We start from the raw sequence: 19,083 nt of genomic DNA, 5'->3' as shown, positions 1-19,083 counted from the left end.
TTTCCCAACCTTCCTCAGCCATGTTTTCTTTCATTCCTTTGGAAATGGCTTTGTTTAAATTTAGTTTTGGACTTACCTTCATCACCTGCTAAGTTTGTGCTGGTAATGATGGTGAAATTCGGATCATTCATTGTCGCTATTTCTCTAAAACTGACATCAATTTCTGGAAAACACATGTATGTTTGTGTAGGCACACACACTCTCCAGGAGAACATGCCCTTTACTCTATCTGTGTGACTGTTACAGTTGATTGCAACTGTAAAACCTTTCTGGCCCTGGTGAAATAATTTTATATTTCCTACATATTCAATTTTTCGATTATGATTAAACAAAAAGCTTTCATATATTTTAAGCTTTTTGTAATGATAGATCAGCTCCTACCTTAACATTATGTACATGTGTAAATCATTAATTTCACTGTCTATAAACTTCAGTTGGAAGCAAAGGATAATCACTGCATTTTATTTCCTGGTTTGCTGTCTGTGAGAATACTTGAATGTGATTGGCTATTCACGCTGCTTGTTGACACCATTCTTGGAAATCCCCTTGATTTGGTGTCAGATTGGGAAAGGGAAAATCTGTGCCACAAAGCGATCGTTGTAGACAGCTCTCTTCGAGGTCAGAAGTGAGCACCATTGTTTCACCACTGGCTTGTGAAATCTGGATCAATAGGAAATTCTACCATATTATGATCACTCTTTTCAAGAGCATACTTTACTATCAGGTTATTAATCAAACTTGCCTCATTACATATTACTATAAGTTTCCTATTTGGTTCCTCAGCATAGTTTTCTGAAATGGTCTTGAATTCCTATCGATGAACTCCTCTTTCCCAAGCTACATTTTGCAAATTTAATTTGCCCAGTCTCTAGAAGATTAGAGCCCCTATCATTATCCTACTACCCTTGCTGCATGCTCCTCTAATTTCCTGGCTTAATTAGCAGAGTATGTAATAAGCCTTATTAAAAAGAAGAAATATGATATATTAATATACCAATGACATTAAACAGGAGAGATTTCAAATTTCCCACATGCAATGATTCTTTCATTTAATGACATTCATCTGTGCTCGACTCAGTTGAAGAGGAAGGGAGGCATGAAAGATGGCTCTTCAGAGACCAATCTACCACCTCCAAGCCAATTTAATGGCATCTTTGCTGCACAAACCTGAAGCAGATATATCATTGTACCTAAAGTACTGCTGTTGTCTTCATTAGTTGTTTGATGTGAGTGAAAGCTGCTTCTTGTTCTGTGTCCCAATACCCTTGAACATCATTTGCAGTGAGCTTCCTTAGAGATTCACACTCTGATGACAAATTGGCCAAGAACTTTGCTAGCTAATTCACAAATCCAATAAATTGTTGCATCACCTTCACATCTGTTGATTGCTGCATCTCTCCTGCAGCTCTATCAGGATTCGGGAAAAGTCCTTTCACTCTCAGCCCATGACCTATCTACTTGACTTTAGTCATCTTCAGTTGCAGTTTTTTCTTATTCAGGTTCAGGTTCATCTGGTGAGCTCTCTCTAGCACTCTCACTAGTTCCAGATCATGGTCTATCGATAGCTTCTTCCATCACAACTCTACATCTATAGATTAGCAGATCATCCATTGTCCCTTCCACTCCTGGAAGACCATTGACTATTTCATGGTGTTAGTATTCAATAGAAATGCAGGTGCAACCATCGATACTTCCAAAACGGCATCCCGAACTTTTCATCTGTGTGCTGGTAGTTCTGTCAATGTCTTAAATGCCTAATGGTTTAAAATCTTCTCTAACCTTTTTCCCTTTCCCCAACACTCCTTATTACTAATATACTGCTTTCGAATTGCTAATCTGAGACAACCTCTAAGAACTTTGTCTGTGGTAGGAGTAAATGTTCAGTGAAAGACTCTTAGAATTCAAGAGGTCCTGCACTTCCTTGTACTCACTCTTGGAATTAATTCACCATTTGGCTCATTAGTTCTGCATTTGCAAGAGTTGTTTGGACCAGGATTGCTGGTGCCAGAGATCCACTGGTCAAACCATTTTTTTCTTGAGACTTGAAGATGTAGGGCGGCACGGTGACACAATGGTTAGCACTGCTGCTTCACAGCACCAGGGAACTGGGTTCGATTTCTGGCTTGGGTCACTGTTTATGTGGAGTTTGCACGTTTTCCCCGTGCCTGCGTAGGTTTCCTCCGGGTGCTCCAGTTTCCTCAGTCTGAAAGACATGCTGGTTAGTTGCATTCACCCGAACAGGCGTCGGACTGTGGTGATTAGGGGAATTTCATTAGTAACTTCATTGCAGTGTTAATGTAAGCCTTACTTGTGACTAATAAATAAACTGAAAAAAAGGATGTCAACCTGTTCCAAGGTGTAGGACAATTCATCAGATTCATTGACTGACACCTCTCCAACAACCATCTTTATCAACTTCAAAACACTTGCGTGTAAAGTGACTCAGCTTCTTGCAGTTAGAGCATTGCTTTCCTCAGGCTGGACAAGCTGCTTTTTTGTAGGGTTTCTTCCACAATATATGAATCCAATACTCCAACCTTGATCTTTCTGCTGACCTTTAAGATAGTTCTTCCTTTTCTCCATTGCCTTGTACTCAAGGCCAGAACTGTCTCTCTACATTCTGCAAAGCCTCATCAGTTCACCCATCAATAATCTCTAGCTGATGTTTGACAGATTCTGTAATACCAGTAACTTTCTTAAATGTAAGTTTCTCTTCTATCAGCAGACATGCTCTCGTGGCAGGATCTCTCTTCTATCTCTGGTCAGATTATCATTTACTTGTTAAAACTCACTAGATTCAGCTAGGTATGAGTCATGTTGAGATCAAAAAGGAGGAAGTATTGGGGTTCTTGAGAAACATCAAGGTAGACAAGTCCCCAGGGCCTGATGGGATATACCCCAGAATACTGAGAGAGGCAAGGGAGGAAATTGCTGGGGCCTTGAGAGAAATCTTTGTATCCTCACTGGCTACAGGGGAGGTCTCAGAGGATTGGAAAATAACCAATGTTGCTCCTTTGTTTAAGAAAGGTAGCAAGAATAATCCAGGTAATTACAGGCGGGTGAGCCTTCCATCAGTGGTAGGGAAATTATTGGAGAGGATTCTTCGAGACAGGCTTTATTCCCACTTGGAAATAAGTGGATGTATTAGTGAGAGGCAACATGGTTTTGTGAAGGGGAGGTCGTGTCTCATGAACTTGGTTGAGTTTTTTGAGGAAGTGACGAAGATGATTGATGAGAGTAGGGCAGTGGATGTTGTCTTCATGGACTTCAGTAAGGCCTTTGACAAGGTCCCCCATGGCAGACTGGTGCAGAAGGTGAAGTCGCATGGGATCAGAGGTGAGCTGGCAAGGTGGATACAAAACTGGCTCGATCAAAGAAGACAGAGGGTAGCAGTGGAAGGGTGTGTTTCTGAATGGAGGGCTGTGACAAGTGGTGTTCCTCAGGGATCAGTGCTGGGACCTTTGCTGTTTGTAATATATATAAATGATTTGAAGGAAAATGTAACTGGATTGATTAGTTTACGGACGACACAAAGGTTGCTGGATTTGCGGATAGCGATGAGGACCATCAGAGGGTACAGCAGGATATAGATCAGTTGGAGACTTGGGCGGAGAGATGGCAGATGGAGTTTAATCCGGACAAATGTGAGGTAATGCATTTTGGAAGGTCTAATACAGATAGGAAATACACAGTAAATGGCTGTGAGTATTGATAGGCAAAGGGATCTGGGTGTACAGGTACACAGGTCACAAAGTGGCAATGCAGGTGGAAAAGGTAGTCAAGAAGGCATACGGCATGCTTGCCTTCATCGGCCGCGGTATTGAGTTTAAAAATTGGCAAGTCATGTTGCAGCTTTATAGAGCCTTAGTTAGGCCGCACTTGGAATACAGTGTTCAATTCTGGTCGCCACACTACCAGAAGGATGTGGAGGCTTTGGAGAGGGTACAGAAAAGATTTACCAGGATGTTGCCTGGTATGGAGGGCATTAGCTATGAGGAGAGGTTGGAGAAACTTGGTTTGTTCTCACTGGAGCGACGGAGGTTGAGGGGAGACCTGATAGAAGTCTGCAAGATTATGAGAGGCATGGACAGAGTGGATAATCAGAAGCTTTTTCCCAGGGTGGAAGAGTCAAGTACTAGGGGGCATAGGTTTAAGGTGCAAGGGGCAAGGTTTAAAGGAGATGTACGAGGCAGATTTTTTACACAGAGAGTAGTGGATGCCTGGAACTCGTTGCCGGGAGAGGTAGTGGAAGCGGATACGATAGTGACTTTTAAGGGGCATCTTGACAAGTACATGAATAGGATGGGAATAGAGGGATATGGTCCCTGGAAGGTTAAGGGGTTTTAGTTAAGTCGGGCAGCATGATCGGTGCAGGCTTGGAAGGCCGAAGGGCCTGTTCCTGTGCTGTAATTTTCTTTGGTCTTTGTTCTTTGTATCTCAATGCAGTCACATGCTGATCAATGTTCTCCCACTCTTCCTGAACTTTGGTGTTGAACATATAGCGCTCATAAGTAACATGAGAAGAGGGCTCAAAGTGAGACTTTAAGGCCTCAAATTTCACAAGACTTTTGTTTCTGTTCCTTAGTGAGGTCTGGGGTGCGATATAACTTGCAGCAGTCTAGCCCCAGCACTAAAAACAGAGTTGCTACTCTTGTTCAGGATTGTTGTTGAACTCTATGGCAATATCATAGTTTTGTCACTGAGACTTGAAGGAATTTCCAATTTATTTTCAAAACTGCTTTGAAATCCACAGGAGCTGGTACTGGAACATTCAAAGCCATTGTTATGGACAGGAGGGGGAATTAATTTAAACAATCATGATTTCTCCTCCATTTGATTTCCCCCTTTATAAGTTGTAGTGTATTTTCTCCAACCTTCAGTTTGGAGTCATTGCTGCTCTACTAATAACCCCACAGCAAACTCGAGATAAGGTAAAATGGTTGGTTTATTTGACACATAAACAAAATGTGAGAAGGGGCCAGACCACAATAAAAATCAGAGTTACGTGCCGGAATTTTACCGATTCTGGGGCAGGCGAGGCTCACAGAACTGTATTCTCCATTGGCCGCGAGTGGGATCTTACGAGCCTTGGGTAGGTGAGGCGGTAAAATTCCAGCAATGGTCTCACCTGAGTCCAGAGTTCAGAATCAAAAGAACAAAGAACAAAGAACAGTACAGCACAGGAAACGGGCCCTTCGGCCCTCCAAGCCTGTGCCGCTCCTTGGTCCAACTAGACCAATCGTTTGTATCCCTCCATTCCCAGGCTGCTCATGTGACTATCCAGGCAAGTCTTAAACGATGTCAGCGTGCCTGCCTCCACCACCCTACTTGGCAGCGCATTCCAGGCCCCCACCACTCTCTGTGTAAAAAACGTCCCTCTGATGTCCGAGTTATACTTCGCCCCTCTCAGCTTGAGCCCGTGACCCCTCGTGATCGTCACCTCCGACCTGGGAAAAAGCTTCCCACTGTTCACCCTATCTATACCCTTCATAATCTTGTATACCTCTATTAGATCTCCCCTCATTCTCCGTCTTTCCAAGGAGAACAACCCCAGTCTACCCAATCTCTCCTCATAGCTAAGACCCTCCATACCAGGCAACATCCTGGTAAATCTTCTCTGTACTCTCTCCAATGCCTCCACGTCCTTCTGGTAGTGCGGCGACCAGAACTGGACGCAGTACTCCAAATGTGGCCTAACCAGCGTTCTATACAGCTGCATCATCAGACTCCAGCTTTTATACTCTATACCCCGTCCTATAAAGGCAAGCATACCATATGCCTTCTTCACCACCTTCTCCACCTGTGTTGCCACCTTCAAGGATTTGTGGACTTGCACACCTAGGTCCCTCTGTGTTTCTATACTCCTGATGACTCTGCCATTTATTGTATAACTCCTCCCTACATTATTTCTTCCAAAATGCATCACTTCACATTTAAAAGTCCAATGGTGTATTCCTTCAAAGATTAGGCTGAAACTACAAGGATTTCCCCAATGGAAGAAGGCAATGTGGAGATGATTGAGTCTTATAGGCACAGATACAGGAGCTCTGATGAATAGTAGAGTATTATTTGAATGGTGATAGATTGGGGAAATGGGACTTGAATGTCCTAGTACACCAGTCACTGAAAGCAAACATACTGGTACAGCAAGCAGTTAGGAAGGCAAACGGTATGTTGCCCTTTTTCCTTTTTTAAAGTAAAATAATTTTATGAAGTAGCCAAGTTGATGTTGATTCTTTCTGTCATCCACATGGGACACCATACCGACTTACCCAATGACCAATGATCCTGTACATCGTTGCAGACTGAAGTTTTAATGATTCTCTGCTGTTTCTTACAGCTGCTGACTCTGTTACAGTTATCAAAATCCACTCAATTTCAGCTGCACATTCCTGAAACCACATTCCAAATAGTGGATGAAATGGCTTCTGCCCTCAAGCCTTTAGACAACAAGGGTGACATCAGATGTCACAAGATTTTGGCAAGCTTGTGGCAGGCCACATTGCACAAAGTCACTTCTCCAAACACACGCGGTACCTACAAACCAGGTGAAAGCAACTCTACATTCCTTCCTCATCTCATATCAATAGCCATTGTTTCCTGCTGCTATCTCACTCTGTACAATCAGAAATAAATTCTCTGGACAAATCTCAAATACAGTGCAAACAATTTATTCCCTTTATATCTTATATGATTGATGGTGATGCTTTTGTCCTTGCTGCTTCTCCTTATTACCAACATACTGTTTTCGAACTCTTAACCTGAGAGCTTCGCCTGTGGAAAGAGTAAATGTTCAGTAGAAGGCTTTTAGAATTCAAGAGGTCCTGCATTTCCTTGTACTCAACCTTTACAGAGGCACCGTAGAAAGCATTCTTTCTGGATGTATCACAGCTTGGTATGGCTCCTGTTCTGTCCAAGATCGCAAGAAACTACAAAGGATCGTGAACATAGCCCAGTCCGTCACGCAAACCAGCCTCCCATCCATTGACTCCGCCTACACTTCCCGCTGCCCCAGAAAAGCAGCCAGCATAATCAAGGACCCCATGTAACCCAGACATACTCTCTTCCACCACCTTCTGTCGGGAAAAAGATACAAAAGTCTGAGATCACGTGCCATCTGAGTCAAGAACAGCTTCTTCCCTGCTGCCATCAGACTTTTGAATGGACCTACCTTATATTAAGTTGATCTTTCTCTATACCCTAGCTATGACTGTAACACTACATTCTGCACTCTCTCCTTTCCTTCTCCCCTATGTACTGTATGAACAGTATGTTTTGTCTGTATAGCATGCAAGAAATAATACTTTTCACTGTATCCCAATACATATGACAATAATAAATCAAATCAATTCACTCTTGGAGTTAATTCACCTTGCCTATTGTTGATTGACTCATTAGTCCTGCATTTGCAATAATTGTTTGGATCAAGATTGATGCACCAGAGATAATTACATTACAGAAGTGAATATATTTTACTAGACAGTCTATATACTTCATATTTATTCATCTCAAATGTCATTGCTTTTTCTACAATGCCTTTGCCAAGATATAAAAAGTGTATAATTTTATCTCATTACAATTACTGATTTTATTGTGTTTCCTATTTAGCTTTATAATTAGCCAGTCCCTTATATTATATAATCCTGTCCTTATCAGGTAAGAGATTCCAATGAACAATCCCACAGGAAATTGACTAATGTACAGCAAGGTGGCACAGTGGTTAGCACTGCTGCCTCACAGCATCAGGGACCCAGATTCAATTCTGGCCTCAGGTCACTGTCTGTGTGGAGTTTGCACATTCTCCCCGTGTCTGCGTGGGTTTCCTCCGGGTGCTCTGGTTACCTCCCTCGGTCCAAAGATTAAAGTAAAGTTTATTTATTCATTAGTCACAAGTAAGGCTTACATTACAATGAAGTTACTGTGAAATTCCCCAAGTCGCCACAGTCCAGCAGCTGTTTGGATCAATGCACCTAACCAGCACGTCTTTCAGACTGTGGGAGGAAACCGGAGCACCCGGAGGAAACCCACGCAGACACTGTGAGAATGTGCAAACGCCATACAGACAGTGACCCAAGTTGGGAATCGAACCCGGGTCCCTGGCGCTGTGAGGCAGCAGTGCTAACCACTGTGCCACTGTGCCGCCCGATGTGCGGGTTAGGTTGATTGGCCATGCTAAATTGACCCTAGTGTCAGGAGATTAGCAGGGTAAATACATGGGGTTACTGGGATAGGGCATGGGTGTGATTGTGGTCAATGTAGACTCGATGGACCAAATTACCTCTTTTTTTGCACTGTAGGGATTCTATGATTCTATAAATCTATAGAACACTGGTGTGGTGACACATCGTGAGGGGTTTTTTGCTTTGGGCACATGCAGGAAACTAAGAGGGATAAGTTGGGTGTTCATTATATACCCTCTCCAGTGGATATATAACAGGCAGACTGCCCATACCCATTTGAAAATTGACCCCCCCACCCCCAACCCTACCCTCAACAGTGTCAAGAACTAGTTTGTAAATTAAAAAGGAATATATTTTATTCAAAGACATGATAGTGTTTTATTCCCAAAATAAAATCAGTCTCTTGCATAAGAAAATGTATATTCATGTTTTGATTGTCCAAATCTGATTATAAAGATGTAATGATGACCACTCTATATATTGGTTGAATTCTGGGGCAGCATTTGGCAGAGCAGTTAGCACTGCTGCCTCAAGGTGCCAGGGACAGGGTTTGATTCCAGCCTTGGATGGCTGTGTGGAGTTTGCACGTTCTGCATGGGTTTCCTCCGGGTGCTGCGGTTTCTCCCCACAGTCCCAAGGTGTGCAGGTTAGGCGGATTGGCCTTGGTGAATGCGCGAGGGTTACAGGGATAGGGTGGGGTGTGGGCCTAGGTTTTGGAGAGTCAGTGCAGACTCGATGGGCCAAATGGCCTCCCTTTGTACTGTAGGGATTGTGTGGATTCTGTTTTATGCTTTGCTGATTAAATGTACTGATGCTAATTTAACTTTTTCAGATGTTGTTCATGTTTTCAGCTGCTGGCCTTTGACCTTAGCTTTGGTGCATCTGCCTATCCTGTGATTGTGGAGGTAAGAACATGTCAATATTTTGTCAAACATTTTATCTTGCTACATCCTTTTGTTGATGTTAAATAGAATTGTTTTTTTTGTGCATGAAAATGTCACATAAATGGTATTGTTCCATGAAATAGGATTCTATAGTATTTCATTGCTGATAAAGCTCCATATTCAAAGATTGTATGTCATGACATGATGAGGAGCGGGAATAGGCCATTCAGCTCACCAAGCCTGCTCCGCCATGCAATAACATCATGGCTGATTGTGGCCTTGCCTGCTCATAACCCTTTACACTCTTGCCAATCAAAAATCTGTCTAAATCAGCCTTGAATATTTTCAAAGCCAGCCTCAACTGCTTTCTGTGGAAGAGAATTCCAAAGACAAACTATCCTAATTTTTCTCCATCTCCATCTCAAATGGGAGATCTCTAGTTCTAGATTCCCCCACGAGGGGAAACATCTTCCCAGCATCTATTCTGTTAACCCTCCTCACATCCATGTTTCAATAAGATCACTTCCAATTAGTATAGGCCCAACGTGTTCAACCTTTCATTGTAAGACAACCCTTTCATCCCAGGAATCTGCCCAGAGAACCTTTTCTGAACTGCTTCGAACACAAGTATATCCCCCTTTAAATAAGGAGACCAAAACTGTGCACAGGACTCTAGGTTAGGGTCTCACCAATGCCTTGTAAAGCTGTCGTAAGACTTCCCTACTTTTATACTCCATCCCCTTGCAACAAAGGCTAACATTCCATTTGCCTTCCTAGTAACTTGCTGTACCTGCATGCTGATCTTTTGTGATCCGCAAACAAGGATACCCCAATCCCCCTGTACTGCAGCATTCTGCAGCCTCTCTCAATTCAAATAATAATCTGTCTTCCTATTCTTTCTGCTAAAGTAGATGACACACAGTTCCCATACTATACTCCCTACTTAACAGGACTGGGCAGCCAATCAATCTAATTAAGGTCCCTATCAATGGCCATGCCAATACAACTTTCCCAATGATCGACCAGCTCAGCAGCTACTTGGAGGAAGCCTCTGGGGGAGATGAGAGGCCCAGCAGAGCCTCCTCCCATATCCCCAAAGGTTGGAGTGCAAAGCTGAAATGGCTACACTCATTCCCTCTCCACACTGATGGTCCTAATAGCGATGGGCTTTCTTACTTTTGAAATATGTCACAGGCCATCCTAAAGTTCCTCTGTTTTGAGGAGCCCTCATGCTCATCCAGCTTCCTCACCACCTCTCCCGTGAAGTTACTGATCATCCAGCCCATGCTGTGGGTGCTCTCACTGGGCCTCTAATGGCACTGTTCTGCCCATCATCCTTATTTTAAAGTTTATTCATTAGTGTCACAAGTAGGCTTACATTAATACTGCAATTAAGTTACTGCGAAAATCCCCCAGTCACCACAGTCTGGCACCTGTTCAGAGACACTGAGGGAGAATTGGGCATGGCCAATGCACCTGACCCGCACATCTTTCGGACTATGGGAGGAAACCCACACAGACACGGGGAGAACGTGCAGATTCCACAGAGACAGTGACCCAAGCTGGGAATCGAACTTGGGTCCCTGGAGCTGTGAAGCAGCAGTGCAAACCACTGTGCCACCTTACCGGCCCATTAGACAGTGAACACACGCAGGCTGACAGCAGCATAATCAGACATCTGGCAGCAGCATAATCGGAATCCGAAAATACTCCTCATCCTTGATTACCTTCTGTCCAGGAGGCCTGGTTACATTGAGAAAAGTGCAGAAAATAATTAAATCCACTAGAGGTCAGCAAAGCATAAGCGATTGGAGAGCTGAGATGCATTTCAGAACCAGCCCCAGACTCAAAAAGCAGCAGAAAGATGTTAATGGCTTTGACTTGTAAGCCAAGGAATGCATAAAATTTGTTTTTAAAAATTGTAAGAGCTTAAACCCAACCAAAAGTGACTTGTATTACAGAATTTAGCATAAGTGGTGTGTGATATGTATATGGTTGTAGCAGATGTTTTCCCATATTCCAATACTCCATAATGTCTACTAGCGTGACATTCACAGCTGAAAATGTAGTGATGATCTCAAAGGCCACTTGACCTCAAATTACATCAAAACTTACACCGGTCTCTGCGCCAATCTTGCCAATTTACGCTGCAGAATTTTGAGGCCAAATGCAGCAGCTCAGATCAGGGTACTAGTGATTAGACTGCGACTCCCTGTCACTGCACTCCCTCATTGTCAGGAATTCCTCCCTCTTCCATTATTACAGAAAACAGGGATATGTCCGTGTGGAGGCTATTCCAGCTGGAAAGCTCTTCTGAAAACATAGGAGTGGGTAGGGTGTGTAACATTTCAGGAGCACTGAGACTGCTTGCACTTTGCTTAACTAGAGTGCAGGTTTCACTTAAGAGGAATTTTTAAATATTGCACAGAAAGTCATTGTCAAACTCCAGAAATCTCAGTTACGCCAATACCAGATTTACAGCATAAAAGGCCAAAGATGTGCGGGCTAGGCGCATTGGCCGTGCAAAATTGCCGCTTAGCGTCCCAGGATGCATAGCTTAGAGAGATTAGCGGGGTAAATATGTGGGGTTATGGGGATGGAGCCGAGGTGGGATTGTTGTTGGTGCAGACTCAATAGGCCGAATGGCCTCCTTCTGCACTGTAGGGATTTCATGATTCTTATGTTCTAGAAGGTGCTGGGTGCAGCAAGGAAAAGCCACAGCCTTTTCAGGGCATCTATTTAAAAATTAGTATATTTACGGTATGTACATAGTGAGTTATTGGAAGGCACAATGGCCCTCTGGGCTGCCCTTCTGCCCCCGACAGTACCTCACACATGACTGGCCTTGTGTCAGCGTCACATTGTCATGTGCCCCATAGATTAGCGTTTCCATTCCGTTAACCCTTTATACTACATGTCTGTGCTGGCTGATAAAAAGCCCAGTAAGAAGTTTAACAACACCAGGTTAAAGTCCAACAGGTTTATTTGGTAGCAAAAGCCACACAAGCTTTCGGAGCCCCAAGCCCCTTCTTCAGGTGAGTGGGAATTCTGTTCACAAACAGAGCATATAAAGACACAAGCTCAATTTACATGAATAATGGTTGGAATGCGAATACTTACAGCTAATCAAGTCTTTAAGATACAAACAATGTAAGTGGAGAGAGCATCAAGACAGGCTAAAGAGATGTGTATTGTCTCCAGACAGGACGGCCAGTGAAACTCTGCAGGTCCAGGCAGGCTGTGGGGATTACAAATAGTGTGACATGAACCCAATATCCCGGTTGAGGCCGTCCTCATGTGTGCGGAACTTGGCTATCAGTTTCTGCTCAGCGACTCTGCGCCGTCGTGTGTCGTGAAGGCTGCCTTGGAGAACGCTTACCTGAATATCAGAGGCCGAATGCCCGTGACCGCTGAAGTGCTCCCCAACAGGAAGAGAACAGTCTTGCCTGGTGATCACGACACACGATGGCGCAGAGTCGCTGAGCAGAAACTGATAGCCAAGTTCCGCACACATGAGGACGGCCTCAACCGGGATATTGGGTTCATGTCACACTATTTGTAATCCCCACAGCCTGCCTGGACCTGCAGAGTTTCACTGGCCATCCTGTCTGGAGACAATACACATCTCTTTAGCCTGTCTTGATGCTCTCTCCACTCACATTGTTTGTATCTTAAAGACTTGATTAGCTGTAAGTATTCACATTCCAACCATTATTCATGTAAATTGAGTTTGTGTCTTTATATGCCCTGTTTGTGAACAGAATTCCCACTCACCTGAAGAAGGGGCTTGGGGCTCCGAAAGCTTGTGTGGCTTTTGCTACCAAATAAACCTTTTGGACTTTAACCTGGTGTTGTTAAACTTCTTACTGTGTTTACCCCAGTCCAACGCCGGCATCTCCACATCATGATAAAAAGCCAACAGCTTTCCAACCTTTAGCCCATAGCCTTGTGGGTTACAGAATTTCAAGTGTGCACCCATGTTCTTTATAAATGGGCTTCTGTCTCCACCACCCTTCCAAGCAGAGTTCCAGACCCTCATCAATCTCTGGGTGAAAGAAAGTTCTCCTCAACTCCTCTATTCCTTCAATCAATTACTTTAAATTTATCTTCCTGATTACTAACCTTGCCTGCTAAAGGAAATAGGTCCCACCAACTTGCTCTATCGAGAACCATTATAATTTCATGCACCTCAATTAACTTTCCCCTCAGCCTCCTCTGTTCCAAAGAAATTAACCCCAGCTTATGCAGCCTTTCCTCACAGATAAAATTCTCCGTTCCTGGCAACATCCTTCCTGTAATGGGATGATCTGAACTGTACACAGTGCTCTAGCTGTCACCCAATTAACGTTTTATATGATTTTAGAAAACTCTCTCTGTTTTTATATATTGTATCTTGGCTAACAAACGGAAGTACCCCATAAGCCGTTTTGATCATTTTATCTACCTGGTCGTGTCATCCTCTGTGATCTGTGGACATGCAGTTTAGCATTTATCGAGCATTCCCTTGCACTGTTTGCCCTGATCAGCACATAACCAGATTTATTCCCATTTGTCAATTTCCTGTATGTTTGACCAGCTCATTGATATCTTCCCAATGTCCTCTTAGGGAAGGAAATCTGCCGTCCTTACCTGTCTGGTCTACCTGTGACCCCAGAGTCACAGCAATGTGGTTGACTCTCAACTGCCCTCCAAGGGCAACTAAGGATGGGCGATAAATGCTGACCAGCCAGTGACACCTATGTCCCACGGATGAATCTTCCTGCAGTCTAAAGCTTGCTTCCCCAATATTGATCACTTGACCAATTTTTGTAACACTAGCAAACTTTTCAATCATGCCCCAACATGTTTTGAGTCTAAAGCATTGACAGACACCATGAAAAGTCAATGGGCCCAATGCTGAGCCTTTGAGTCACAAAACTGCCTGTTGTCTATTACCCTTTGCTTCTTGTTACCAAGTCAATTTTGGATCCAACTTGTATTTTCCTTCGATCCCATGGATTGTTACATGACTTTGTCAAAAGCCTTGCTAAAATCCATGGAGGCTGTACCAAATGCTTGACCTTCCTACCACCTCCTCAGAAAATTCAATCAAGTTGCAAGTCTCAATCAGGGTGGCACGGTAGCACAGTGGTTAGCATTCTGCCTCACAGCTCCAGGGACCTGGGTTCGATTCCTGGCTTGGGTTACTGTCTGTGTGGAGTTTGCACATTCTCCCCGTGTCTGCGTGGGTTTTCTCCGGGTGCTCCGGTTTCCTCCCACTGTCCAAAGATGTGTGGGTTAGGTTGATTGGCCATGCTAAATTGACCCTAGTTTCGAGGGGATTAGCAGGGTAAATATGTGGGGTTACGGGGATAGGGTGGGATTGTTGTCGATGCAGGTTCGATGGGCTGAATGACCTCCTTCTGTCCTGTAGAGATTCTATGAAGTTATTCTGACATATCCTTCATTTAACAAGTCTTTGCCGACTGGCCTTGATTAATCCGTCCCTTTCTAGAACATTAATACAGGTCATCAGTTCATTTTTCCTGTAATTTTCCCATGCTTAGACTGACTGGTCTGTAACTTCTTGATTTATCCCTTTCCCAGCAACATTGTTGACAGCCTGTAGCCAGAGAGGAGTGGAAAATGATGGTCGAAACCTGTACTATTTTCTCCCATGCTTCTCTTGACAGCCTGGGATGCATTTAATCCAGTCCTGGCGGTTTATCTACTTTCAAAGATGCTAAACTCCTTAGTATATCCTCGCTCACTATGTTGATCCTATCATATATTTCACAAAGCTCAGCCTTAATGGCGCTGTCTACATTATCCCCTCTTTTATGAAGACAGACACAAAGGCCGCCCAAAGATTTTCCCATCCCTCCGCAGTGAACAGAGATTTGGCTGGTCGCCAAATTCTCCGGCTTCACTGCAACGGGAGCGTGGCGTGTCCGTTGGGTAAGATCACACCCAAAATGTTTATTAAAAACTATGCTCATGTGTTTCACCTCTCAAGACTCCCTTTTTGATCTCTCTTGGGTCCTGTTCCCTCCTTAGTTATCCTCTTGCTCTTTTTTTTAATTTATAGAACAACTTTGGGTTTTTCTTGATATTACCTGCAAGTTTTGTTTTAAAAAAGGTGGCACAGTGACTAGCATTGCTGCCTCACAGCTCCAGGGACCAGGGTTCGATTCCAGCCTTGAGTGACTGTCTGTGTGGAGTTTGCACATTCTCCCCATGTCTGTGTGGGTTTCCTCCGGGTGCTCTGGTTTCCTCCCACAGTCCAAAGATGTGCAGGTTAAGTTTAAGTTTATTTAATAGTGTCACAAGTAGGCTTACATTAACACTGCAGTGAAGTTACTGCGAAAATCCCCTAATCGCCACACTCGGGCGCCTGTTAGGGTGCACTGAGGGAGAATTTAGCATGGCCAGTGCACCTGATCAGTACGTCTTTCGGACTGTGGGAGGAAACCAGAGCACCCGGAGGAAACCCATGCAGACATTGGGAGAATGTACAGGCTCTGACAGACGTTGACCCAAGCCGAGAATTGAAAATATGAATTGAATTGATCGAATTATTGAGAAATTCTGTTGCATTGCTGCTGCCAAATGTTTTAATTTCGCTTTCGGAGAGAATTTGCCAATTTTACATTTGGATCAGTTTAGTAGCAGTTTATGTAAATAGTTTATTAGGATTGGTCGGAGATCTGGCACACAGTACATCAGATGCTTTATATGATAGCTTGGCCTTGATGTGAGTACATGGGTCAGGAATCTAAATATATTCAATTCCTTTGACTGTATATTTATACTGCGAAGGGCTTCAGAAAGATTGATGAAACAAGATCATTAATGAACATCCTTTTGCTTAGGTGCATCAACAACCTGTCTTTGAAGCAGACGATAGCATAGCTTTTGCAGATCGCATCACTAAAGATTTCATACTGGAAGATACTTTCAAGTTACTGTTATCTGGAACCCCTGTAGTGAATGAAATATATGATGCATTGGAAAATATACATCGAACTGCAATTCTGAAGGTGAGATTTTGGAGCTGTATTTAGGCCTTATTATTCTGTTACATCTCTACAGGAACAGAACCAGACCATTCAGTACAACTGATCTGTGCTAGTGTTCGAACTCATGAGCCCCACACTCCCTGTATTCTCTTCCATCTCATGTATGCACCGAGACTTCCCTTAAATACATCAATGCTATCTGCTTCAATGCTCCATATGCCAGCAAATTCCACTTCATCACCACTCTCTGGTGTAAAGGAATTCCTTCTACAATCTTTATTTGATCTGTTAGTATTTATGCCTCTTTTCTGGACTCGCCCACGAGTTTGTCATATTTCATGGCACCAGGTAATGAGGGAACGATTTCATGCGGCCTATTTTCTCAGCAATGTTGCACACTTGTGCATTCCTTGAATAGTATTGTTAAGGGTCATCAGAGCGATTCAAAATATAGAAGGCCAGTTTCACTGCTACAATCAACAATAGGATAAACATTGTTTCTGTTATTTATTCATGGAATGCGGACATCACTGGCAAAGCCAGTATTTATTGCCCTTGAGAAGGTGGTGGTGAGCCCCCATCTTGAAACTCTGCAGTCCTTGTGTTGTAGGTACATCCACAATGCTGTTAGGGAGAGATAGTAGGGAATCTGGGCTTTTGAATCATTAGAAATCCCCTTAATTTTTTAAATATCTGTGCTGGGTCACTTGCTCTGTGACAAGTTATTGAAGCAATTCTCCACCCACCCAACAGTTAATGATGTGAGCACCAACCCAAAAGATGTAAATGCCTGAAAGCGAGCTGGGGTTGGGGGTGCATCCATGTAGCAAAAGTTCTGGTCTGCCTCAAATCTTTTCCCAAAAAGCCTCCCGTGGCTTTTCTAGCTGAGTATTTACGGTTCCAAGCACTCACACTTGCCCGACGGCTTTTAGCAAAAGAGCAGCTTGTTCCACCAACTGCTTTCTATCAGTAGAAAGGTATCCGTGGAGCTCAGCTTTGCTCTTTTAGACCAACAGATTGAGCAGCCAAACATGGGTGCTCTCATGTACCATTATTAAAAGGGTTCCTGCTTGATGCTTGACTGGGTGCGTCAAGGAATATGTTTCACTTCAACTTTGCAAGCACACACTGGGATGGTACAACGGGAAAGTGTCCGTCACCTTTACATTCATGTGCCATCAGCTAAATGAACCTATGGAGAGCTTCTCTAGTGAATGTTAGTCTTCTTTGATTACAAAGCACATACATTTAGAGGCTTCAAGAAGTTTCTGGAATCCGATGCATGAACGTTAGCTCTCAGAAATCTCAAATCATATTTGAAATGAAAGAAATGTTAGTCCTGACCATAGTTGTGTCCATGTCCACAGTTGTGGCTACATTCATTTATATCAAGTTGGTTTAGCTGTAGCTGAATTCTCTTCATGAGTTTATTTTAATTGCAGAATCACAGCCACTTCCAGGAACACAAGCTTTGTCTGACTTCAAGAGATCTAACCGCCATCATTAATTTTCAAAAGGAGTTCAAAGGCCAAGGAAGATTTGAATTGGTATGTAACTAGATCGGGAATGTAGTTAAGGTCAAGTTGGTATCTTGGACCAAACTTGATTGGCGCGATCTTACCCGCCATTCACACCATGCTCCTGCTGCAGCAAGGCCAGAGAATTTGGCAACCAGCCAAATCTCCGTCACTGCGGCGGGATAGGAAAATCCTGCCGGTGTGAATGGTGGTAAGTTTTTGGCCATTAGGTTTAATAAAAATGAGAGCATTTCACCCTAAAACTTCCTTTAAATACATCTGACACTGCATGGCAATTAAATCTACTTAGATATTTGTGAAAATCTCGTTTTCTACCAGCTTTTCATTCAGTTATAACCAAAATCTCAGTTATTTCATCAGAAGTTTTATTTCTTAATAATTTCTCTGATCTGCAGATCGTATATTTTTACGGTTAAGCTTCACAAAAGTCATATGTGAAAATGACAGTAAAAAGGTCAAACCTGTTGTTTAATTTTTAATCACAACTTGTGCTTTTCATTGTTTAATTTTTAATTGTAACTTGTCCTCTTTCTACAGCTTTATCCATCCATAAATCCAGATTACCAAAGGATATTGCATGCACTTTACCACAATTTTGATCATTCCTCCAAAACACAATGGCTTCTTGCTCAGCACCTGCTATTTTCAGAGCTACTTAATCAGTTCCGAGCACCAAACTTGCAGCAGAGTTTGAGTCATTTCACATGGTAAATAGATTTTGAAATTACTTTGAGAAGATCAACATACATTTGTGTATAAATAGATCTTGTTATGTTTGTATGTAATTTGAATAACCTTTACCACTGTTAATGTAACGTGTGTATGAGGAGGGAGTCATATTATAAGGATGGAGTGGGAGACTCTCATTACGTCCCAGAGGGTATAGATGCAGTGCTGCTCTTGATGACTGTATTTGTGATTTTGTAAATAACAAACAGATAAATTAGGAACAGGAGTAGGCCACTTGGCCCCTCGAGCCTGCTCTGTCCTTCAATAAGACCCTGGCTGATCTCATTGTAACCTCAACTCCGCATACCCGCCTTTCACACCCTTGCCAGACTATTGTAGTTTATGTACATTAAACTGGTACAATATTCAACCTTCACTGTTTGGCTCCCTGACCCACTTTATCCAGTACTGGTCTCTATTCCACTGTAGTCCTACTATCTTCTTAGAAACATAGATAGGCCATTTGGCCCTTCAAGCCTGCTCCACCATTCATTATGATCATGGTTGATCATACAATTCAATATCCTGATTCCCCCCTCCCGCCCATATCCCTTTAGCCCCAAGAGCTATATCTAATTTCTTCTTGGAATCACACAATGTTTTGACTTCAACTACTTTCTGTGGTAGTGAATTCCACACATTCACCACCCTCTGGGTGAAGAAATTTCTTCTCACCTCAGTTCTTGCTTCAGTTTATCACATGCTGTTCTCTGTAAAGGATATATTTTTTCCCAATATTTTGATCATTTTATCA

The 19,083-nt window shown here is 43.1% G+C and overlaps 1 protein-coding gene across 3 annotated transcripts in view; it reads left to right on the top strand.

Moving 5' to 3' along the window:
• Nucleotides 1–19,083, top strand: part of cped1 (cadherin-like and PC-esterase domain containing 1) — a 248,485-nt gene that overhangs the window by 96,017 nt on the left and 133,385 nt on the right. For all 3 annotated transcript variants that reach the window (XR_013498726.1, XR_013498727.1, XM_078219832.1), the window contains exons 8-11: nt 9,013–9,085; nt 15,916–16,083; nt 17,505–17,609; nt 18,138–18,307. Coding sequence is in view for 1 of the 3 variants with exons in the window: in XM_078219832.1 (XP_078075958.1) it covers nt 9,013–9,085; nt 15,916–16,083; nt 17,505–17,609; nt 18,138–18,307 (516 nt within the window). In the remaining 2 variants the exon portion in view is untranslated. The remainder of the gene's footprint in view (nt 1–9,012; nt 9,086–15,915; nt 16,084–17,504; nt 17,610–18,137; nt 18,308–19,083) is intronic.

This window comes from Mustelus asterias, chromosome 9 (genome assembly GCF_964213995.1).
Source record: "Mustelus asterias chromosome 9, sMusAst1.hap1.1, whole genome shotgun sequence".
Taxonomy (NCBI): domain Eukaryota; kingdom Metazoa; phylum Chordata; class Chondrichthyes; order Carcharhiniformes; family Triakidae; genus Mustelus; species Mustelus asterias.
Note: the sequence above shows the minus strand (reverse complement) of the source record. Positions and strands in the feature narration are given on the sequence as shown.